Consider the following 25,642-nt stretch of genomic DNA (forward strand, 5'->3'; position numbering starts at 1 on the left):
GGTGGTCTCAGGTTATTTTGAGGTGGTCTGGGTTGAGTAGGTGGAGGAGGTGGTCTGGGTTAGTAGTTTGTCGGTGGTTGATACTGTGGGCGTGGGTGAGGATAATTTGGGAAAGGGGGTGGAATGTTTGCAATGGTTGGGCCATGAGAAGGTGGATATGGCCGGTAGTTGTTCTGAGGAAGTGGGGAGTGATTGTTCTACCGGGTGACGGAATGCACGTCACCCTCCTTTTTCTTGCCAAAACTGGCAGTCTTCTTTGCAGGGTTCTCAGTCAACTCCTGCAGTCGTCCCATCCTTAAGTTGGCTTTTATCCTTTCACCAGCTTGGATGATGTCCGAGAAACTATTGGAAGTGTTTCCAATCATCAGATTGAAGTAGGGAGCCTTCAATGTCTCGATGAACAAAGAGCATAGTTCATTGTCTGTCATTGGAGGATACACTTCTGCGGCCTTTTCTCTCCATCTTTGGGCATATTCTTTGAAGCTTTTCTTGTCTCTCTGCACCAAGTTTTGGAGATCTCTCCTTGTGGGGGCCACGTCGCAGTTGAACTTGTATTATTTTAGGAAAGCGTTGGCCAGATCTTTCCAGGAGCGCAATTTGCTCCTGTCCAACTGAATGCACCATCTCAGGGCTGCCCCGGAGAGGCTCTCGTGGAAGAAGTGGACTAGAAGTCTGTAGTCTTCTGTCAGGGCCGACATTTTGGCAATGTAGGTGGCCAGGTGAATGCGGGGGTCTGAGTTCCCGGTGTATTTGTCGAAGTCCGGGATTTTGAACTTGGGTGGCACCACCACATCCGGCACCAATCTCAGTGACGCCACATCGACTGAACCATACATGTTCAGTCCCTCTATTGCTCTTAATCTCTCTTCTAGAGCTGACAGCTTCTCATTTTCTCCTGTCTTATTTTCTCCTCCCACTGCAAGAGATACTCCCCCAGTTGGGAAATGAGGGGTGGAATGAATTAGAGGGATCAGGACTGAAGGGTATGGTTCGGCATTCGAGATAGCCGGATAATAGGAGAAAGGTGGGTCATTATTCAGTGAGGCCAGATTGATGGTGATTGTCGGATCCGGGATCGATGGCTGGAAGGTGAAAGAGGTTGAAGCATGATGAGAATCAATCGTTGTAGGAGGTGGGGGAGGTAGTGGTAAGTTAGGCTCTGAAGCAGGCTTATTATGGGACATTTCCCTTATTAGTCTCATGAGCTCCGAGACTTGGTCTTTCAATTCGGAAACCTGTCCTTGTAGGTTCTGGACTTGTTCCTGGTCTTCCATTAGCCTTCTTGTTCGTGATCTTGTTAAGTACACTCGTCTAGGTTGAACTGCGTGTCTGGTCAGGCTTGCTTTGTTGAAGCAATATTGATTTTCTGCAGGAAGTTGAAAAAAAGGAAAAATTTTTTAGTGAATTTTGATTAAAAAAAAAAGGGTCCTGATGTGGACAAAGGATACGGTGGCCTCTGAGAGCCAGAAATGAAATCTGCAGAAGAATAATTGCATCACTTTTATCATGGCATGGTTCGATAGTCCGATAGTGAATGACTGGATTGGATGCGCATTTATGTTACCTGTCCATATGGCGTATCCAATTTTTTGCATAACCCTAGCGAGGGGGTTCCTATGGGAGTCATACTATTCATTCACAATTTTGCTAAACAATGGCCCAAAAATTGTCCCATTAATCAAATAATCCATACATAGCATTTTTTTACATCGGTCTAGGCTCAGAGAGGTTCTTTATGATGTAATGACATTTCCTGAGATACTCATACAGCCTTTCTTCTTGTCTGGCGGGGTTAAACATCTTCAGGGCATACTCGGATTCAGGTAGGAGTTCTTGTTTCCCCTGTGCTACCATTCTCTCCAGCTGGTGAACATTTTCTTTCAGCTCTTGATAGAGAGTGGCTTGTCTTTCTTTTTCCTTCCTTTCTTTAGCACACTCTCTCAGGATATCATTGATAAGCTGTGCTTGCTCCTTCAGTTCAAGCTTCTTCTTTTTGCTTTCTTGTTTATACTCCTCTACGAGTATCTCCTGGTATTTCATTTTCTCTTGAAGCTTGCCATTCTGTATTTCTGCTTCTTTTGTTGCAGCTTGGAGAGAGCTCTTTTTCCTTTCCCATTGTGTCTCTTGCTCTTCAAACCCCATTTTTTCGGTCTTTGCCTCTTCCCTGAGCCTTCTTACTTTTCTTTTGAGGATCTGTTGTTGGTCCTCTAACTGTTTTATTTGTTCTTGCAGTTGCGAGTTTTCGGTATTCGCCTTTTGTAGAGAATCGGCCAAATGATCACTAGCTTCTTCTGAAAGGACATTTTGACGAGGGTTGCTGCCTTCGAATTTGGTTGGATCTGCAGTTAAGTGTCCTTGATCCTTGCCAGCCCTCCATTTAAGATAATCGCCCGTGACGCTCAGACCCTTAGGAGATCTTTCCATTATAGTGATGTTTTTCCAGGATTTGCGAGCCACTTTCAATTCTTCTTCATTATCAAGCTCATGATAAAAATGACCTCGACGGTATTCTTCAATACTGATTGTGGACTGAGTTGAACCGAACTGCCTCATTACTAATGCTGGAGTATAACTTGTGTATCCGGTCACCCCGATTAGGGATACTGATTGATTACATCCTGTGCTGACCAAAATGGGTTGACCCGACGTCCACAATTTCCTCCAACAGTAGTCATGGCTGTTAAAGCTCAAAATCCGTTCTGGCCATTGCAGCTCATCCTTTGGGCTGATTATTAATCTGGTCATCTTTTCGATAAGCGGCTGATCAAGATACCAAGTTAACCCCTTTGTCTCTAGAGGACATATGTGACTGATAATCCAGAGGTACAACAATTGAGAACAACACTTGATGGACCCCTTGCCTCGTTGTCGACAGTAAGTAAGAGTCAATAAGGTCTCTGCAAGAATTGCCAGCATCGGGTTGACTTTCTGTTTCTCTACTGCCCAGAATATCTCCACAACGCTGCAGGTTATAATTCCCGGAGGCCCAGGGAACAAGATCAAACCATAGATCCCCAAAGCAATCACTAACGAAGCTTGTGCCCATTGTTCATCCTGGATGTATCGGTCTAACCACTTCCCGAAGTAAGTCCAATACCATCCACGTGTGTTTCCTTTGATAGTTTCTCTTGCCTTCGCTTCTTCCGGGGGAATTCCCAACACATGTGCGAATCGTTTCTAGGTCTGCCTATGCTCGAGGTGCAAGTAGATCCGATTCTGCGCTGCATAAGGAATTTCTAGCAATGCCTGATATTCTTCCATAGTGGGAGCAGTATCGATATCATTGAAAGAGAACACCCCATACTTAGGATTCCAAACTGACAGCATGGCCTTTAATGCCGGGACTTGGACTGTGACTCTCATCAAGGTCGCAATCCTCCCATATTTCTCTTCAAATCGTGCCCTGACCTGATCGGGAAGTGACCTCCAACCATTAGACAGACCCTTGAGACTGTCCATTCTGACCTCAACTTTGCTCAGATCCAATGGAGGTAATAAGCTAGTATGTCCCCTGGTGACATTGCTTCGTGGGGGCACTGAACTATGAGGCGGTTCGGGCCACGGTTTAGCATTCTGTTCTGGTCTAAGAAATTCTTCTTCCGACTGACTCGAGGATGCCATGTTAAAAATGATGCTTATCCTTTTACGGACCTTAATTGGGTGATGCCTGTAGGAAAAACTTGTTAGTAGGGTAAATTCAGGTAATTTTGAATTATACTGTTGGCAGAGTGACACCTACACATTTATCAAAGTAGGAAAGTGTGTAGGTTTTCTTAACAGTATGATTCAAGATTACCCTCAAAAATAAAACATAAACAGAATAGGGTAAGAGTAAGTATGCCCCCTTTTGTCCTAAAATAGGGAGAGTCCTGGTACCGGATGAGTGCTACCTAATTGGATAGTTCTATCTTATAAGGTAGCTTGCTACGGCTTCCGGCTATTGTGATAGTTTAGCTCAAGGTCTAATTTTCTAAAAGCCACAGGTTCCCAAATTGCCTCTACTGTAGACAGTAGAGCCCCATTCTATCCCAATGATACTGTCGGGAAAGTTCCACGGGTATCACAGTAAATAGAACGAGTTTCAATCTGAGCAGAAGCCTTCACGGATACTAACGGGGTAAAACCCACGGGTACCGCTACATGACTCCCTCCTATTTTCCTACAAGGGATAAGAAAGCCCGGGTATAGGGCTGAAGTGTGTGAGGACATCGTGTAAGTGTTCAGTGTGTGAAGGGACACCTTTACCTCTTCCCAATATGGGGGAGTTTTTCTTTTTTTTTTTTAGACGAAGGGTGCTGTAGTAAGACAATCAAGACAAGCAGAACGGTTAGCAAAAATAACAATAATTAACATAAGGAATTTTGCAAACTAAGCCCACCTAGCTATCGTAAAATTAAATCTACTTTTGGACCCCTAGACCGGGGTTAAAGACAAAAAACAGTCCCGAGCGGAGTCGCCAAGCTGTCGCAAGGGGTTTTGCGGTCACCTGGACGAACTCTCACCGAAATGGGAAGAAGTGAGGAGTCGCCATTTTAATTTTGAGGGAAATTAAAGGAAACCATTTATGAAAACAAACTAACATAAAACCACTTCGAAAATAGAGATTCTAGGTTCTGGGTCCGTACACAGGCGGGAAAGGTGTTAGGCACCCCGCCTCGTCCCTCTATGAGGGTAAGCAGATTTAACATTATGCTCTTCGTAGATTAAAATCGATAGCTAGGAGGGTTGGGCTAAAATGAAGATGTTAATCCCTTTTGACAAAAGGGAATATTTGATTTTTCACTAATTCGGACCACCCAGATACATAAGTAAATGAGACAACCTTAGTGAATTGATGTCGTGTAACGGTTTTTCATTTATGGGATTATTTTGCGTATTTGTTAAAATTCGATTTGAGAATCGGATAAGAACTCTCCTCCGATCTCTGTATGTTTAGTAAAATTTGATTTGAGAACCGGATAAGAACTCTCCTCCGATCTCTTTTTAAATATTTGTTAAAATTTTGAATGAGATTCGGATAAGAACTCTCCTCCGATCTCTTTTAAATATTTGTTAAAAATTGTGAGTGAGAATCGGATAAGAACTCTCCTCCGATCTCTTTTAAATATTTATTGAAAATTTTGAATGAGATTCGGATAAGAACTCTCCTCCGATCTCTTTTAAATATTTGTTAAAAATTGCGAGTGAGAATCGGATAAGAACTCTCCTCCAATCTCTTTTAAATACTTATTAAAATTTTTTATTGAGAATCGGATAAGAACTCTCCTCCGATCTCTTTTAAAAATACAATTTGAGAATTTTAATGGAGGATCTCGGATAAGAACTCTCCTCCGATCTCCCTTTAGTGGGAAGAGGATCAGGTAAGAACTCTCCCCCGACCTCTTGAAATTTAATTACGATAGTATCGAGCAAGGACCTTAGACTAAGGGTTCTGGCATCCGAAGGCACTGGGACCCGGATTAGGCTTCTTTTAACACGTTGGTACCTTGTGACTAGATAGGGGATACCGGATTGAATTTAACTGATCTCCTTCATGATTGGCTTATCAGTACTTCTCGGCAAGCAACATTTGCTCTATTTTATTTGCTAATCTGAAATTTAATTTTACTCCTACCTTCCACCTTACCCAGTCATCTTCTTGAGCTAATCTAATGGTTCGACTTCATAATTCTCTGATTTACTATCCGAACGTTTATTAAAAAAAAACTCTTATGTTAAGATACTACTACCAACACTTTATCAAACTACCTATACATTACCCGTAACTAGAACACTTACATTAGGAGATAATAAAAGACCAAGAACAAATATATAACATGAACTGATACAAAGATAAACTCAAGAGGATAACCACCCACGCGGGACCCTCCAATGTAAGACAAACTTTAACGAAAATTATGAGCGTAAAAAGAAAGTAAAGACGAACACTGGATAGGGTAATGGTTCAGACACTCACCTGCAGGAAGTTGAACCTATTGAAATAACTATGGAGTCGCGAATGTTGCAGAGTTGCGTGTTAATGGTCTGAGGACTGATGCTTGCCTTGAAATGACGAATGCCTAGCTAGCATGTAATCGAGCCGGAATGACAATGAATGAGATTGAGCTCAGAAAATAAAAGTGGATAGAAAGGTGATAAAAACAAAACTGAAACTTAAGAAAGGGGTACCGCAGAGCGATGAACAAACTGAAAATCAAGAGTTCCAGTGTCCAACACTTCTTCAAGAAAATACTTTAGAAAACTGGTTTCTAAAGTCTTTCTAGCTTAAAAATAGCAGAGTAGCAGAACTGAATTAATTTTCAGAGCCTTTCCACTATAATCACCACCCTTTTTTTCGTCCTCCCTTCAACAGTTTTCATGCAGGTATTTATAGGGAACGGATGTTCCTAATGAAGGGTCAGGATTTCCTTTGAGGGAAATGGAAGGTTTGGATTTTAAAGGACATGATCTGATGGTTGGGAATTAAAGAGAATCAAAACGAACGACTGAGATCCTTTTCTGCATATTGTCCTTTCTCCTTTCTAATCTAACGGCTCAGAATTTTCTTGTCAAGGGCGATCCGAAGGCTGGGAATAAAAAGCACCGGTCTTGTCGTCTTCTTCTTTGATCCAAGGGCTCTGGACTTGTCCTTACAAGTAAGATCAACGGTGGAGATTGGGATGTACAGGACTGTCATGACATACTCTGGCACCTGTCAGTAATGTGGGCGATTCTGCAAATGAGGCGTGCGGTGGAGATCTCGTCTGCAATGCTTTAACTACCTCGGCTCTGATTATGACGACAGTTATTGGAAGTTGTCTTATTCTCTTTACTTTCCGACCTCCCCTCACTTTCGATCTTTCTAACACGATCCTTTTCCGATCTCTCACGCCGGGCCCCTCTCTTCCGATCTCTCCTACTCCAGTCTTCTCCTTTATCTGGTCCGATTCAGTCAAAGCATTTATTCCTTCGATTTTCGAGGCGTCCGCTTCATTTTTTGTTAGCAATAAATGCTCAGACTTTCTCTATATATATACCTTCAACGGGAAACCCCTTTGCATTTGATTTTCTCCTTTTTCCTTCTCACATTTCCTGTTCTAACCGTTTCGGCAATAATCCCAGCCATGATAGCTGCTTTTGATCTTTTTCTGGCTGTCCATCTTGTTTACCGGCTGAAAGTTTATGACCCTGGTGATCGGAAAACTATGATGGCTATGTTTGATGACAATGAGAGAACCGGACTAATTTACCGATCCAGATCGAGAATATCGATTGTATCAATCTCGAGTCAGCTGACCGATATAATCGGCGAACTGACTTCGGGCGAGAAGACTGCTAATTTCCCTCCGATCTTGGTGACTGCCCTTCGAAGTTCATTTGGCTTCTCACCACATTGGGTGTCCTGACAGTGGCTGAGTTCCGAGCGATAACATTGATGACGATCTCTCTCATTTTCATGAGAGTCATAGTCACCCCATCTGAGCTGTACATCTATCCGATGTCGACGGCCGGTCTCCTGATCAAACACATCTCTTGATTCAGCCACGAGACTAGGCTTTGACATAGGCCTTTACTAGATAGGATGTACTGCCGATCTCTAGAGATCGCCTAGATGATGTAATCTGACCTTTAATGTAATCTGATCTCTAGAGGTCGTCCAAATGATGTAATCTGACCTTTAATGTAATTCAATCTCTTGAGATCGCCCAAATGATGTAATAAAATTTTATTTTGACAATTATCATTTTGTTATTATTACATTGATTATTTTTCGATCTCTGATGTGTTTATCCGACCCGGTTCCTAACTGAACAGCCCTTAATCGATCCGCAATTCCAAACATCTGCCTTAATTCACCGATCTTTAACTAGCCGATCTCTCCTTATTATGGAATTTCTGGAATATTCGTGAGACGTGTCAGAAAAAGCTGGCGAATCTCGCTAACCGATGCGCCGCTTGGGACACCGTGAGCATTAAATGCTCTGACTAGTATAAATAGGGGATGAGTCTGCCAGTTGTCCCCTTATGTCATTTTTAGCCTTTCGCGAGCGATTCCAAAATCCTCTCATTTTTTTAAGTTCTTCCGACACCGATCAGACTCCGGTAAGGGTTTTGATCTTTCTTTCAGTTTAAATTTTCTCTTTTCTTTGAAAATGAGCGGCGCCGAGGGTCAGAGAGCGGCAAGCCCCCCATCCGTTCAGATCTCATGGTCGTCAGATGAAGTAGAAGTGGTCGGACCGAGCGGGCGACCTGAACCTCCTAGGACCTCCATTCCAGCCCGTGGTCAAACAGCACCCTTGAGGCAAACACATTCTTCAGGGAGAGAAAACCTCCCCATGGATGAGTTGCCATCAATCCTTCAAGAAATCGACCTGCAGTCGTTCAGCCAAGAGTATAACATTCGGCCCGATTCATACGAACTCATTAAGTGTCACGGCGATCTTCGAGCTGATCACTTCTTCGAAGAGAATGATATGATCATGGTATACGAAGAGCAATTAAAAGCCGGGCTGCGGTTCCCTCTTGACGACTTCTTCAAGGAAGTTCTAAAATTTCACCAAGTGTGCATAGCCCAAGTTCACCCAAACTCATGGCGGATCCTAGTAGCCTTCAGAGGCCTTTGCCGAGCCAAAGGACTCAGTCCTACAGCTAAGGTGGTCGCTGAACTACATAGGCTAACTCGTCGAAAGGACGACGAGTATTGATTCTTTCAGGCGAAGCCACATTGTGGGCTTTTTACCGATCTGCCTTCCTCCCTGAAGAATTGGAAGAATCGCTTCTTTATTCTGAGGAGCAAAATTCCGAACGGCTTTGAGGGTTTCCCACGTAGCTGGCTGCACCAGGGTCCCTTACTTTCGAAGCGGATCACCTTGAATAGGGAAGAAGGCCTAATGGTGATGGAACTGAAAGATCAGGTGGCCCGACAGAAATTCTCTTATTTAGATGCAGTGACGGCCAAACTGCATCATTGGACGATGGAGTTGATTACTGGCCAAGAACGCGGGCTTCAGCTCTCTGACCTTGGCCTTGGTACTTCCTATATCTCTGATCTTTGGGCCTTAGCGATCTCACTGACCTTTTCTCTGTGCAGGTATGGTAAGCGGCGAGGCTTCCAAGGAGAGCCGGAAGCGGAAGAGATAGATCTCCCGGAAAGTGCGGGAGATGAAGCATTCCGAGCTGCTTTAGACGCCCAGGCATGATCCCAGGGAGATGCAAGGAGGCTCGTCTCAACCCTCGGGACAGCCGATCCTCGACACAGAAGTGGTCCGGTCTCCTCCTGGTCAAGAAGAGCCGCCACCACCCCCTCCAGTTGCTTCAAGTGCAGAAGGGGGTCCTTCCCAACCTACCTCGAGGACCCTCTCCCGCGGCGCTCAAGTACTGATCCATTTCCTGGAGAAGAACCGAACTGCTCGGGAGAATCCGGGTTTGGCTAAGGTTTTGGGGGCCTCCATCTGCCTTCGGGAGGATCAGGATAGGCTAACCCCGAACAATCTTGATGATATCCTGACCCAAACTATGAGCCTGAGTGTGGAGAGCCTGGTGAACCAACATATTGTCCTGGAGAAGGCTCATCGCATGAGGCAGGAGCTCGAGAAGGTGGGTCATGAAGCAGCTTCCCTCCGATCCCAACTTTCATCCTTTCAAAACTACATATCTGAAATTGAGGGGCGGATGAAATTCTACGAGGACAAGCTGGCCGAGCAAGCTCATGTTCTTGAAGAGGCTCGAGCCCTCCGAGCCGATGTCGCTCACCTCACTGATGAACTTAAAACAAAAGAAGAAAAAGGAGGTGACAAGGGAGGCCGGCGCTTATGTGAACGCCCATAAGGACTTTTTGGCCGAGCTCAGGAAGCGTTATCCCGAGGAGGACTTCTCTTGGATGGTGGACCTGGCTCCCCAAGACGAAGAGGATAACAAAGAGGAGGCCGAGGGTGATAGAGGGGGTGAACAAAATGTAGAACAGGCTGGAGGTGATCCTCCAGCCGAATGACTTGTATATATTTCAATTTGAAATGAAATGAAATTCCTTTTTTTGTTCAATGATTGGATGGGATCGGAAAGTATCTAGGTTGCATAAGCACTTGATTGTCTGAACATATTACAACAACTAAAAGTGATTATTAATCTAAGTGTAAGAGGTCGGAAAACATTGTAAGCATGAGATCGACTGAGAACAAATGCCAAACGGGACTTGATTAAAATTGGAAACTTGATTTGAACACTTAAGATCGGAATCATCATTAAACCGGATTGGAACCTTAACTTTATCAAACGATTATCCCCAAACTTTTAAAAGGGAGATCGGCAATAAGACTGGTGGCATGAAGACCTGACGTTGGTTTGGTTTCGTTAGACAAGAGATCGGAAATGTGATTGACTGGCCAGGAGACTTGACAATTGGTTTGAGAGATCGGTGAGGCTTTAAATGATATGGGGACTTAGTATTGATTCGATTCCTTTTGAGGAGAGATCGGAAATGTGGTTGTCTGGCAAAGGGAGGCTTCAGTGCTGGGGATCGGTTTCAAAGTTTATTGATTTCGGGGATCGGCCAAAATATGGTGTCGACACTTTATCTTATATCTGTGCTTGTAGATAGTTAAATTTGTGTTTGGATATGCTTATTAGTTTTTGTTACCATTAAGCACTATAACTTGAAAAGCTGCTATTTGCTATCACTTAACTACTATAATGCCTTAATCTATATCTTTGTGATGTTTTTGCTTGAAAAATTATGTTTCTATGCATATTCTAGTTAGGATTGTATTACATTGTTCTGGTGTTTATGATTTCTATGCATATATTTGAGTTTTGGCCTAAATTGCTTTTCTGCTAATGGATCTCACTTGTATCAAAGGTCACACTTTAGGCGTTTATGTTCTTATGCCTATATGTACCAGAAATTGCAGATTCTTGATATTGGTTTCTTGTTTAACTGTCTTAAATGTACCTGAGGCATACGCATATTAGTTCTAAATTTTTCAAGGTAATTGCACTATTTTGTCTTGATATATCTCTTAAAGGTGACATCTTAAGGAAATCTAATGCAATGTTTTCCTCTAGAAAATTTACATATGGCTAGCATTTAATCAGGCAATTGGATTGATGTGTCTAAGTTTTATGACAATTATTTTTGTTTTCAATCCTTGTGAAAAAGTTATTTGCAAACTTATATTGTTGATGAAGAGATACTTTTCTTCTTATTAAAAGTTTTTTGTGCTCAAATATTGTTAGGTAACATATGCTCTTGTTGTTTTGACATTTCACATTTTCTTTTAACTTGAAATATCTCCATGTGGTTTCAACTATTTTCTCTAAGTGCATTTATTTTTGCCTAAAATGTTTTAAGTAATTTCTTTGAATTGTATTTCCCATTTGCTCTTATAAATCTTTTAAGTTTTTCCTTCTTTTACTTGATATGAATCCTCATCTTGCTATCTCAAGATTCCTTTTATGGTTGCTAATCAACATTTCACTGAGCTTGTTTAAAATATCTTTTGCCATATTTTTTCTCATCCAACTTACCCTATGCTGCTGTATACAATTCTTATATGTTTGATTATTTGAGCTGCTTCTAAAACTCTATTGATTTTGGTATATTGAGTTCTTTGCATTGGTTGGTTTGGGAAATTCTTGCACTATATTACTTATGCTTATTGGCTTATCTTCTGCTTGCTAGCTATATCACTTCAATTGAAATGATTTTCTGCTTTACCTTACCTTGCCATTTTTTTGGCCTCTTGTGTTTTGGTTTGGATATCTTTTTGATATTTAGCTAAGTGTTGTTATAATTTGTCTTAGAAAAGGCTTTCCCATGTTTGTTATGTGTAGATTGCTATTTCTGCTCTATGGGTCAAAAGAGAGCACGTGGTAAACGACCTAGAGGAGAATCTAGTAGAGGTCCTCAACCCACCCAACCTCCTCCAGCCTTTGAGTTTTACATAGTAACTAGGAACTCTGAAAAATACATTCCCTTTTCTAGGAGATTTGTACACTTGGGTAGACTTATTGACCTAGAGTTTGTCAGTCATTTCACTACCCATGGGTTTCTTGCTCCCTTTGTTACCCAAGGGTGGGACTCTTTGATTGCTATTCCTAGTCTCACTAGAGAGAACCTTGTTAGGGACTTTTATGCCAAACTCCATGTTGTTCAACAGTCTAATCCAATCACTCTAGTTAGCTATGTTAACTAAACTAGAGTCTCTTTCATTCTTGTTATTCTAGCTAAGCACTTAGGGATCCTAAATGATGGTGTAGTTGTAACTAACACTCACCAATGGATTACTGAGCCCTATACTTCTGCAGACTAAGTTAGAATTGTCTTTAGGGGTGATCATACTGGTGACACCATTTGTATTCTTGCTGCACACCTTAGGGTAGTACCCAAGGTTGTGCACCATATAGTCACACATGAGATTATTTCGAGAGTAGGTCATCAGTCTAACCTCACTTACACTAACATGTTTGTCATGAACTGTCTTTTAGAGAGCTGTCCCTTTAACTTACCTGTTTTAATTCTTCATATTATGGCCTCTGCCCTTAGGCACTCAATAGCTTGTCTCCCCTACGATCGTTTTACCATAGACTTCTTAGGGCCCTTAAAACTGATCCTAGTACAGAAGCTACCATGACTATACCCAGAGACTATGGTTACTACACCATGGACACCCTTCCACACATGGGGCTTACTGTCCACTAGGACAGTAATGAGCATGCTAGGAGGGACTGCCCTACATCATCTCAAAGATCACAACCTAGGAGTACAATAGCAGAAGCTTCTTCTGATCAGGCTGGTGCAACCACAACCATAGTAGAACCCAGTGCCACAGTCGACCAGGGTGAGTCCTCATGGACTTATCATGATTATATGATGCCCTAGCTCGTCTGGGGCTTCGAACTATCCAGGTAGAGGATTGACTACAGAGGATGGAGGACCGCTAGCTTCACCATTAGCAGCATGTGGAGGAGCAGATGGCCCAGATTTTTTTACTTGTCCAGAATATGGCCTCTGGTACTCTTCCATCGGATACAATTGCTTCACCACCTCTAGACTTTTGACTCCTTTTTTATCTTTTGATGCTCTTTTTGTACATCTTACCCTTTGATGAGTGTTTTAATGATGCCAAAAGGGGGAGATATGTAGATAGTGGATTTATAGTTATAGGTTATAGGTTTTATACATGCGATACTTACTTATGGCCTTATTGTTTTTTTGGATGATACTTGACATATTATCTCATATAATTGGCTTACTCTCTTATTGGATTGTTTTTAATCCGGTAATACTTTTTGCATCATTATTCATTTAGGCCTTATGACATCATGTTATTACACTCATTAGGTCAAAACCTTTCTTATGTATTCTCTAAATTATATTTATTAAGACATCAATTGTTTTTAAAAGGGGGAGTACTCTAAAGGGGAGAATTTTTTAAAAAATACACGCTTCACTTATGCTTAATTTCCTTCATCCACTAATTATTTGTTATCATCAAAAAGGGGAAGAGTAGAAAACTTAAAATTTATTACCACTTCTCACAATTGTCCTATAAGGATTGTGGTTGATATTAACAATAATGTCGAGGAGACTATGAACACGATTCAAGGTGAACTTGTTGGTAAGAGCTGCCAGTAATTCTAATGTAAGTGCCTATGAAGTAGGTAAGGCTAAAATTTTGAAACGAAAAGGATTTTGGTGGTACTCGCAATGCAAGAGAGGTTAAACAACTTCTTCTTTGATATAAAATTGTATTCTAATGCTACTCAAAATGATTGAAGACAAGTTAAAAAGATAATGCTAATGAATTTAACTAAGCGATGCCAAACTGTGGCGGCATGCTAAATTGGAAGAAATAATAGTAGAATTGGAAGCACTATTTTTACCTTAAGCAGGTAGCTCATAACACATGATGTGAGTTAAATGAAATACAATAGATAGATTCAATCCAGGAGTATGTAAGGACCTTTGCGACACTCAAGCTAAGATAGCAAGGGTATGGTAGAAATAGATAAGGTATTTGATTCTCTAATAAACTTGAAACTTTAGGCAAAGTATGAGTTGACGAGATGAAAAGTGAAGGAGCTCAATATAAGCTTGGTCACAGTAAAAAGTCTAGACAATTACCTTATTAAATGGGGCAAGACTTTGAGTGGGGAAATAGACCAGAGTAGCCCTATTCCTATAGGGAAAAGGGAAGACAAGGTAACAAACCTAGGAAGAGAACAGTTTTATGCAAGACTATGGGATAATTGGTATTAGAGTTTAAACAACCTAATAGTGGTTGAACTTAGAATATCAAAGTGTTTTACTCTGTGATGGATGACATCGCATCTCTTAATGTTCACACAAAGATGTTTAAATGTCTTAGGGGCCATCTGAGAAGAAGAGAAAGGTCCCAAAAGAGAAGAACAGAGAAAGGAAGAGAGTGCTCCATCAATGGAAGATGCCTTATGCTTCTTTGGGGTCCCAAAGAAGAAAAGCCAAAACAAACTACTGAAAGGGGATTGATGCATGTTGATTGGTGTATCACGAGAAAAGCAGCAAGAGCTCTAGTGGAAAAATGAGCCATTGATAACTTCATGGCAGAAGTGATGGCATCCCATTCCAAGTTAGACATACATAAAGATATGGGAAAGATAAAAAGCTGCTAACTCCAAGAGCATGGAACATTGTAGGAGTGAGCTATCGAGTATTTTACTAAAAGGGCCTAGGAAAGATTGTTTTCTCTCGACAGGGGACCGACCTATGTAGTGCTCATAAATTTTATTCCCCTCTATGAAAAGAAATTGATATTGGCTCTCCAATTTGAGGAAAGCTGCTAAGAAAACTTAAGGAGATTAATAAGCATGTGGGGAATAAACCCAAAATCACGTGGGTGACACAGCATAGTATCTTTGAATTTCTTATACCTTTTGAACTAAGAAATGCTTTAGCTATCTTTTGTACTTTAATGAATATGATATTTCGTGATTATCCCAGTAAGTTTGTAGTGTCTATCGTGATGAGATTGTGCATACAATTCTACTTTGAAAAAATATAAGGAATGCCTTTGCTCTATTTCTTGAGAAGTTGAGAGAGAACAAACTCTTTTTGAAGAAGGAAGAATTTATTGTTGCCCCAACCTGAATCAAGTTTTTAGGCCATATGGTCAAGCAAGGCAGTATCCATATGGACCTAGCCAAGATGAAAGTAAAGGAGTGAACAAATACCTAAGAGCATCACATAAAATTGATATCTTTATTGGGTTTGACAAGCTATTACAAGCAGATTATGTAGGTTTACTTTTGGAGGATATGCTTTCTTATGGAATTGTTAAAAAGGGAAATGGATGGAAGGGGATAGATAAGTGTCAAGCAACCTTTGATAACTTTAAACAAGCAATGGTAGTGGTGACAGTATTGATCCTCCCAGATAGGATGAACTTTGAAGTTCAAACTAATGCTTTCAATTTAGCATTGGGATGAATGTTGATGCAAGAGGGTCATTCATTGATTTTGAAAGCCAAAAGATAAAAGATACAGAGACTCGATATATAGCTTAAGAGGAAGAATTACTAGCAGTTGTGCATTATTTTCATACCTAGATATGCTATTTGTTGGGATCTAGGTTTATGGTGGAGATAGACAATACAGTGGTCAGTCCAACTTCCAAACCAGTAGGATGGCAAGAATGTTTGGTCAAAATTTATTTTCAATTTGAGTATAAAATGGGGAGTTCAAATAGAGTTATAGATACATTGAGTAAGAAGTCAAATTTGACATTCCCAAAGCAAATAGTGCCATTGTCTAGTAATAAAGGAACTACCACATTGCGGAAACAAATTCAGGGAAAGTTGCAAAAAGCCTCCTAAGTTTTAGCTCTAATAAAACTAACAGTAGAAGGGGAGACTAGATATTTTGGTTGGAGAATGAACTTTTGACGACCTGGAGTGATCGAGTGTATGTCCCAAAGGTGAGTAACTTGAGAAAAATATAACTGCAAGAATGTCATGACACTCTGTAGGCAGGACATCCATGATAGCAACGTGCACTAGCTTTGTTAAAAACAAAGTTACCATTGGCCTCAACTAGAGGATGATGTAAGGGAGTAAATGAAGACTTGTTTACTATGTCTGCAAGATAAGGTGGATTGACAGAGTCCTACAGAATTGTTGCAACCACTACTAGTTAGTGTAAAGAGTAGGAAAGTGTTTCTTTTGATTTCACTATTGCCTGGTCAAAGGTGGGGGAATATGATCATACCTTGGTGGTAGTTGACAGACTTTCTAAATATGGACTTTTATGACAATGTCAAAATATTATTCAGCAAAAGATATCACTGGTGCATTTTTTAAAAATATGGTGAAGTATTGGGATGTGCCAAAAAAGTATCATTAGTGGTCGAGACAGTTGATTCATAAGATCATTATGGTCAAAGTTGTTTCTTCTCTTAGGCTTTAAACTAGATGTCTCAACCAATTTCATCCACAAACAGACGATAAAACAAATAGATTTATCGTCTGCTGGAGGAATACTCGTAACATTATCAATGCTAATTAGAAGAATTATGTTTCATTACTTAATATTGCACTATTTAGTATTTATTTCCAATTTTGTTTTAATTTTAGAAGAGCTCTATTACTAATAAGAGTTCTTTTGAGATTGTTACGATTTAGTAGCCTTTGGAGCTCATACTATAGATGATCCTTATACAAGTAGAAATCCCAGAGCATATCACTTCATCGAGGAAGGGAACATAATGTAGAGATTGCAAAAGTCCAGCTAGAGAAAATGCATATAGACACATGAAGAATGGGCATATGAAAATTGAAGGACATAAGAATTTGCATTTGAAAATCAATTCATAGGGAAGCTATTATCAGATCAACTTTGATTGCTCCACAACTAAGATACGAGACTAGTTCACAAGTGCGAAGTGCAAGTATCATTTGTTGTTGAAGTAGGCCAAACTATTGATGAAATGGAGTCACCAGAGTGAAAAAAAGACTTGCTTAGTTTTCATGTAACCAAACCGAAGCCATAGTATTCAAATGAAAAAATGATAGCCGTAGCTGATCTTTCACACCAACCATCAACAAAAGAATCAAAGAGACCCTAGTAGAGTGAGTTGTCAGAAATAACCAAGCAAGTATTGTTAACTTGTCAAGTGGAAAAGTTTGAGCAAGTAGAGTGTAGTAAGGAGAAGGAAGTAGACCATTAACCAAATGAGTGGAGTAGATACACATTGTACTCTTTTTTCCTTCACCAAGATTTCTTCGGGTTTTTCTTGATAAAGGTTTTAAATGAGGCAATATTCCATTGTGTGTTCTATAATAATCACATGCACAATGCATGAGAGAGTTGGCACAAGCTCAGTTGATGAGGATGTCGACCATTTGAGTGGGGGAAAATGTGAATGAGTAAAAGTTTGAGAAGTAAAATATAAGTTTTAGAGACTAAAGGGAATATTTTGTATTTATTTCTATTTATGTATTTCTAGGGGTGTTATGGCTCAAGTATAGTGATATCTCCTCCTGCCACACCCCATTGTGTCCCTAATGCTCTTTAGGGGGGAGTGACTAGTTGACTACCATGAAGTGATAGGTATAGCTAACCACTGACATTGTGAGTTTTTATTCCGCTACTCCTTGTAGGTTTCCCTTGCCTATAAATGATGTAAGGATAATCAATCTAATTGTATTGATTGTGATAACTGAATGAAAAAAATAGTCCGTTCTTAATATATTTATGTCTTATTTTTTATTATACTTGAGATGCTTGTTCATATATGATGCTTGTGATATTTTTTTCAATTGACTCACCAAACTATGCTAATATATTTATCTTATTAAATAGATTATCACGAGATTCTTGTAACTAACTCATCTTAAAAGAATTCAAATCAAATGATATACAGTTCCAATGTTATTCTTACGCCGGCCCGTGACAAATAGTAAGTAGTAATAACAAAATTGCTTATACACGGGCAAGCAACGGACTAGTTTACAGTAAACTGGGGCAGGAATGGCATAAGTGTTAAATCTAGAACAAACTGTGGGCATTTTCGTCAGTCCGTTACTAGTCCCAGAAGACCAAGCAGAACCCACCCAAAACTACTCGATGACTTGAAGAGAGCGAAGGAGTCTGGAAAACCCTAATACGGATCCCGATAAGATTAATGTTTCCGATATTTGGCAGCGTGAACATCGATTATCTCCGGCCAATAAGCATGGCGATGGCATCAACAATGCTGAGTCCAGAGGCGGATAACTCGCCGTCGGCGTCAAAAGAGAAGGGCCCACAGCCGCAACAACAGTGGACGGAACAAGAGACGAAGGACTTGATTGGTATTCGGGCGGAGCTGGAGAAAGATTTCACGGTTGCGAAAAGGAAAAAGGCGCTTTGGGAGATTGTGAGTGCAAAGCTGAGAGAAAGAGGATACCGTAGGACTCCTGACCAGTGCAAGTGTAAGTGGAAGAATCTCATCAATCGTTACAAGGTATGTTTCGTTTTGGCTTTTGATTATGGTCTCAAATTGAAATTTTGAAAATTTTCAATCCTTTGTATGATATGATCCTCATTTTTTTCCCCAGTGTTGGACAGATAATGGAATTTGTATATTAGTTCCTGTATCTATAATTTAGGTATTTTCTCAATGACAGAGGCATCTTTTTACCAATTTTATCACTAGGCTATAGAAAAACTGTTAAATGTCAAATACACGATGACTTCTTCTAATATGTATGATATAAGAGCATAGATATATTTTACAAGAGAGAAGTGTTTAATTTGGAAAAAATTAATTGCATAAAAAAAAACCCAATGCAGTTTACCAAAAATATCCAAATGCCATCCATAAAAAAAACTAAAAAAAAAAAAAATCTAAAGAGAATGAATTCTCTAGATCATGTAAAACACTCAAATGGATGATTATGTTGCATTTGTTGATAAACATGAAGATGTAGTACTAAGAAAATATAAACACAAAGGAGTAGAAGTTTTAACTAATTTTGAGGAAAATCTTTATGAACAATTATTGAGTTAAAAGTGTATTTTGTATTTATAAAAAGGAAAATAATATAAACTTGACTTATCAAAGCCAATTCTTGGGGCCCGAAATTGCTTAGATGAAAATATAGGAAGGGAGTTTGTTAGGGCTGGAGAGGGCAGGGTCCCCACTAGTACCATTCCTTTCCTCTACCACTAGGCTTTTTTTTTTTTTGGTAGATTCAATTGATGAAAACTAAATTCATGAATGTGATTGAACGTTTTGAAATAATATTTCAAATACAAATCATACCATTTCACATTTTCTATCCAATTGCAACTATCAAATTTTACAAAATTCATTTTCAGCTCCATTTCATTCTTACCATGTTATTTGCCAAAAAAAAAAAAGAATGTTCCCTCCATCCCACAAATATAGGCTTACTTCTATTTTCACATAGTTTAAGAAAATATAGTTAATATAATGAAAGCAATAAATTTTATTTTATTTTCTAATATACTCTCCACTCATATTTCTCTATTAAAAATTAAATAATTCTACAACTCAACTCAACTCAACTAAGCCTTTATCCCAAAAATTTGGGGTCGGCTATATGGATTCGCTTTTTCCACTCTGAACGATTTTGGGTTAAATCCTCAGAAATGTGTAATGCTTCTAAGTCATGCTGTACTACTCTCCTCCAAGTCAATTTAGGTTACCCCTTTTTTTCTTTCTATCCTCTAGCCTAATGTGCTCTACTTGTCTAACTGGAGCCTCCGTATGTCTACGCTTCACATGACCAAACCACCTCAATCTCCCTTCTCTCAACTTATCTTCAATTGGCACCACTCCTACCTTTTCTCTAATACTTTCATTACGGACTTTATCTAGTCTAGTATGGCCACTCATCCACCTTAACATTCTCATCTCTGCAACTCTTATCTTAGATCGTAGGACTCTTTCAAAGGCCCAACACTCACTACCATATAGCATAGATAAAATTTTCCTTTTAATTTATTGGGAATCTTACGATCACATAAAACTCCGTGGCACGTCTCCACTTCAACCATCCCGCTTTAATCCTATGACTAACATGCTCCTCACATCCCCATCTACTTGAAGGACTGAGCCTAGATATTTAAAGTGATTACTTTGGGACACTCCATTCAAACTAACTCCTTCCCTATCACCTTGGCCTTCACCGAACTTGCAATGCATGTATTCTGTCTTCGTTCTACTTAACTTAAAACCCTTTGACTCTAGAGTACTTCTCCAAAGTTCTAGCTTCCTATTGCCTCCTTCTCGTGTCTCATCTATCAGAACAATATCATCCGCAAACATCATGCACCAAGGAATACTCTCTTGTATATGTTTCATCTAAAACTAATGTAAAAGATAAGGGCTTATGGTGATCCTTGTTGTAATCCAATTGAGATCGGAAAATCTCTTGTGTCCCCTCCCAAATAGTAGTTGCTCCTTCATACATATCTTTCAATACTTGTATATACCTAATAGATACCCTCTTTTATTCTAACGCATTCCATAAGACCTCTCTTGGAACACTATCATAAGCCTTCTCCAAATCAATAAAAACCATGTGTAGATCTTTCTGCCCATCTCTATATTTCTCCATCAAGCTTCTAATGAGAAAGATCGCTTCCATAGTTGAACGACCGGGCATGAAACCAAATTGATTGAGAGAGATAGAAGTATCATGACGTAGTCGATGCTCCACAACTCTCTCCCACAACTTCATAGTATGGCTCATGAGTTTAATTCCCCTATAGTTTGAGCAACTCTGTATGTCTCCTTATTTTTAAAAATAGGTACTAAAATACTCTTCCTCCATTCATCAGTTTAGAATCTTATTAAATAATTTAGTTAACCATGCCACTCCCATATCTCCCAAATACTTCCACACTTCAATTGGTATTTCATCGGGTCCACAGGCTTTACCCACTTTCATTCTCTTAAGTGCTTCCTTTACTTCTAAAGATCTAATCCTTCTAGTATAATTTACATTCTTTTCTATTGTTCTATAATCTATATTCACGCTATTTCCATTTTGACTATTATTAAAGAGATCATTAAAATAATTTCTCCATCTTTCTTTAATGTCCTCATCTTTCACCAACACTTTTCCTTCTTTATTCTTAATGCACCTAACTTGATTGAGATCTTGACATTTCTTTTTCTCTTCTCCTTGCTAATCTATAAATATCTTTCTCCCCTTCTTTAATTTCAAGTTTCTCATATTACTTTTCAAAGGCGCTCTTGCTTGGCTAATTTTGCCTCTTTCTTTGCTATCTTGTCATATGCCTCATTATTATCACATTTAGGTAATTTCTTATACCATTCCCTTTTTCTCTTCTTTGTACTTCCTCATTCCACCACCATCTCTCTTTTGAGGGTGGTCCATGTCCTTTAGACTCCCCAAGTACTTTTCTAGCTACTTCTCTAATCTTTGATGCCATCTGTATCCACATATCATTGGCCTCCATATCTAGCTTCCATACTTGGACTCAAGAAGCTCATTTTGAACTTCACTTGCTTTACTCCTTTGAACTCCCACCACTTTGTTCGAGCTACACTATTTCTTCTGACCTTACTTGAATTGTTCCTAAACTTGACATCCAAGACCACCAACCTATGTTGACTTGTTAAAGCTTCTCCTGGAATGACTTTGTAATCCTTGCATAGAGCTCTATTTGTCTTCCTGGTTAAGAGGAAGTCGATTTGGCTTCTATGTTGCCCACTTTTGAAAGTCACTAAATGTGACTCTCTTTTTATAAAGTAGGTATTTGCTAGTATTAGGTCGTATGCCATAGCAAAATCCATGATGCTTTTGCCCTCCTCATTTAAAACCAAAACCTCCATGAACATTCTCATAACTTTGCCTATCACTTCCTACATGTCCATTCAAATCTCCACCAATGAAAACATTCTCTTCATTCGGTATGCTTTGCATTAAATCATCCATATCTTCCCAAAACCTTTGTTTACTCTCCTTTGCTAGTCCTATTTGTGGGGCATAAGCACTAACTATATTTATTGTTTCTCCGTCTAGTACTAGCTTTACTAGTATAATTCTATCTCCTACTCTTTTCACTTTCAATGTCTTGTCTATGATTAGACCCACTCCGTTCTTATTTCTCTCCTTTCCGGTAAATCACAATTTGTACCCTGAATTACCCACTTCCTTACTTTTCTCTCCTACCCATTTAGTCTCCTGAATGCAAGCAATATTCACCCTTCTCCTTTCCAAGGTATCCACAAGCTCCATTAATTTTCCTTGTAAGTGATCCAACATTCCAAGTACCAACCCTGATCCTCCTCCTATCCTGCTCCTTCCTAATTGGTCTCCTTCTATGATATCTTCTATTATTTTCTATATCTATCTTGTGTTCTGTTCCACTATTTGTTCTATTATCTGTCTTATGGACTAACTTCTTTACCCACACCCGTCCATGATGTGGGAACCCTTGCTCACTTAACACCACACCCGGGCGCCGGCATGGCGCGTCGCTTTCGGTGAACGCCCTACACCCTTGCATATTTATCACTAGACCCGGGCTCCGATGTAGCGCGTCGTTAGTAGAGGACGCCTCAACGTTTATATCATTTGAATCCATATCATAGGGTGTGACAAAATTTTTACGCTGGTTGTCACCTACCGCAACCCTCCTCCTTTATCCGGGCTTGGGACCGGCTAAGCGCAAACTACTTAGGCGGAGTTAAAAATTAAATAATTCATATTATTAAATTATTCTTGAAACTAATGAATTTTATTTTATCAACATATATTAAATAGAAGTATATTAGTAAGCTTATAAATAAACTATCATCTCAAAAAAGAAAGTGGCCTATAATTTGGAACAGATAAAAAAGGAATGTAAGCCTATCTTTGCCTCTTTGAGTGATGGGGTGTTGCCATGTGTCGAGTCCACCAAATATTCAAGCAATTTCTTTCTCAAGTTTTTTTGTGTTAAAAAAAAAAATAATATACTGCTTATATTGTGGCTTGGTTGTAAATTTGCTTAAAAAGCAATGCTCGATAAAACAACTAGCAAGGCTTATAGATGTGCAAATGAGATTGGATCTGTGTTGATGTATTAGGATATTAGTAAATTGTGACCTTAGGGTATGGCAAGGGGTGAAAGGGGGAAAAAGTAAAGGGGGTCAAATTTATTCTTTTTCAACCTTGCTGGGTATACTCTTATGAGGGAAATATTTTGTAAAGTAATTACCATCCACCCGCTTGGGGATTGAAATTTAACTTATCTCCCTGTATGTTAAAGGGGAAAAAGATAATAAAGAATATGCTATTATTTTTTCCTCTGCTACCATTCACCACTACCACAATAATTATTACATATGAGTTTCAACCATTATCCATCTACCTCTAACCTGTATAGACAAATATAAACCAGACACACACACTTGACTGTTACTCTTGTAATTTTTTACCACTTTCCTTAAAAATTATACGCTTAAATATTACACATAACTTTCACCTCCAACTTCTTAACTCACACCAAATGCACCCTTGATTCCACGGTTATCTTTGGGTCTGGGAACTAGAAACTGCTAAGAACATGGTTCATTTAATAATGCAAGAAAGGATGCCTAAAATTGGTAGCAACCTTAAGACAGTGGGCCAATGTAAAAAGCAAGGAAATGGGGATCTAAAGAGGAATATCAAATGGTGTTCTGCAATAACATAAAATCTAGGGATGGGTTGGGGCTGGGCAATGTAATTTGATTTCATTCAGGAGAGTAGTTGATGTGCATCACATTAAGAAGAGAAGTGTCTAAAAGGAGGCCAAAAATAGCTAGGATCATTATGCTGGTATCTATTATGCAGAATCATTTCTAAAATTGGCATTCCATGAGACTTAAGGGAAATATAGATTATAGAGTACTTGATCTGATTCTAAAACTAGAAGTCAGATTATCACTCTGCATGATATCATTTAGACCAGGGATGGATTAAGGAAGGGGAGGCACTACTAGACTTTGGCAAGCTAACGCCAGGGATGGATGAAGAAATTGTTGACAAAGATAAAGCTACTTGTAACATATATGCATGTAGGCTACTTAAGAAGGCATACTTGGATGTTGGAGTTCGAACTTCCAGCAAAGATACAGCTACCTTACTGTTGAATTACTAACCTGCTTTCCATTTAACAACCACAGCACAACATTAAAAACTAATTTAAGAGCGCAAAATCCTTAAATATCTTAGTAGTGTTTGATTCCCTGTAGCAATCTTTGATATTATGCTGTTTAAAATAGTTATAAATACTGCTGTATACAGCTAGCTGCTTCAGTCTTTTATTTCCTTGTGCTGCTTTTCACTATGAAACATTTGATATAATGTGCATAGCTTTCGTTTGCAAGGAATAAATGACTTTTCCAGCTATGCTATGGTTGCTATAACAGTTGTACATGGCTACCTGCTAAATTTCTAACCATAAATCCTAGAAACAAAGCACTTTCAGACATTGTTTATATTCTTATTTGGCGTATTTTGTTTTATTTTTATTATGTATATATTGAAATCTCTATTCAGTTCCATTATTGCATACATCGTTTATTCTTTCTTGATGAGGTGATATTGTATGCAATAATTTAACAGGGCAAGGAGACATCTGATCCTGAGAATGGTCTGCATTGCCCATTCTTTGAGGAACTGCATGCAGTATTTACTGAAAGAGCAAAGAACATGCAGCCGTTGCTTTTTGATTCTGAGGCAGGTTCTACCCGGGCAAAGAAACGGGTAAAGAGAATGAGTGCGGACAGATCCTTTGATGAACTCTCAGAAGATGAAGATGAGGATGATGATGGTAGTGGGGAGGAGAGGCTAGCTAGAAGCAATTCCCAGAAGAGGAAGCGTGAAAGATTTCAAATGGAGATGCCTTCAAGAGTAACCAGCACCTCAAATCCTAATATTATTGGTATTCAGGAAATGCTCAAGGAGTTCTTTCAGCAGCAACAACAGATGGAGATGCAGTGGAGGGAGATGATGGAAAAGCGTGCGAATGAGCAACGGTTGTTTGAGCTGGAATGGAGACAGTCAATGGAGAAAATTGAGAAAGAGAGATTAATGATTGAGCTGGTTTGGAGGGAGAGGGAAGAACAGAGGCGGACAAGAGAAGAAAGCAGGGCTGAGAGGAGAGATGCGCTGCTGACTACACTTCTGAACAAACTTATACATGAAAATGATATCGAAGGTATATAGGTCACTGGGATTTCTGTCATTGATCACTCCATCACTTGCCAATTTTGTGGTTATTTATTTTAATTTTGGGTAATCAATGGAGAAAGTGGGATCGTCGCTGTGTGAAAAATGACAACACTAAAGAAACATTTTTTATGTGAATTTTTGTTGTAAAAAATGGAAATCTAGAGAGTATATGAACAGGAAACACTTGTACAATTGCTATTAGTTTTGGCATACAAGGTGAAGCTTTTTGGGTCAAAGTTGACATCTACAGGTTTTCAGAGAAATTTTCTTCTTGGTGTTAAGCTGGAGAAACTACATGTTCTTATGTTTATAGCTCTTGGGAACTACATGACTTTAGGGATCTGAATTTGATGTACATAGTTTTTCTCTTGGAAGATAAAACTGAAACTGATTTGTTGAATTTTTCCTTTGTTTTTTGGTTCATTTGTTCAAGTTGTTTCGTTCAATGCAAT

The 25,642-nt window shown here is 39.4% G+C and overlaps 1 protein-coding gene across 1 annotated transcript; it reads left to right on the forward strand.

Annotated features, from left to right (window-relative positions):
- Positions 1–18,007: 18,007 nt before the first annotated feature.
- LOC110648627 (trihelix transcription factor GT-3b) lies at positions 18,008–25,426 on the forward strand. The gene is made up of 2 exons (XM_021802916.2): positions 18,008–18,454; positions 24,582–25,426. The coding sequence occupies exons 1-2, from the start codon at positions 18,134–18,136 to the stop codon at positions 25,182–25,184; spliced, it is 924 nt and encodes a 307-aa protein (XP_021658608.1). The 5' UTR covers positions 18,008–18,133; the 3' UTR covers positions 25,185–25,426.
- The last annotated feature ends 216 nt before the right edge of the window (positions 25,427–25,642 follow it).

The sequence above is a fragment of the Hevea brasiliensis genome, chromosome 18 (assembly GCF_030052815.1).
Source record: "Hevea brasiliensis isolate MT/VB/25A 57/8 chromosome 18, ASM3005281v1, whole genome shotgun sequence".
In the NCBI taxonomy this organism is placed as follows: Eukaryota; Viridiplantae; Streptophyta; class Magnoliopsida; order Malpighiales; family Euphorbiaceae; genus Hevea; species Hevea brasiliensis.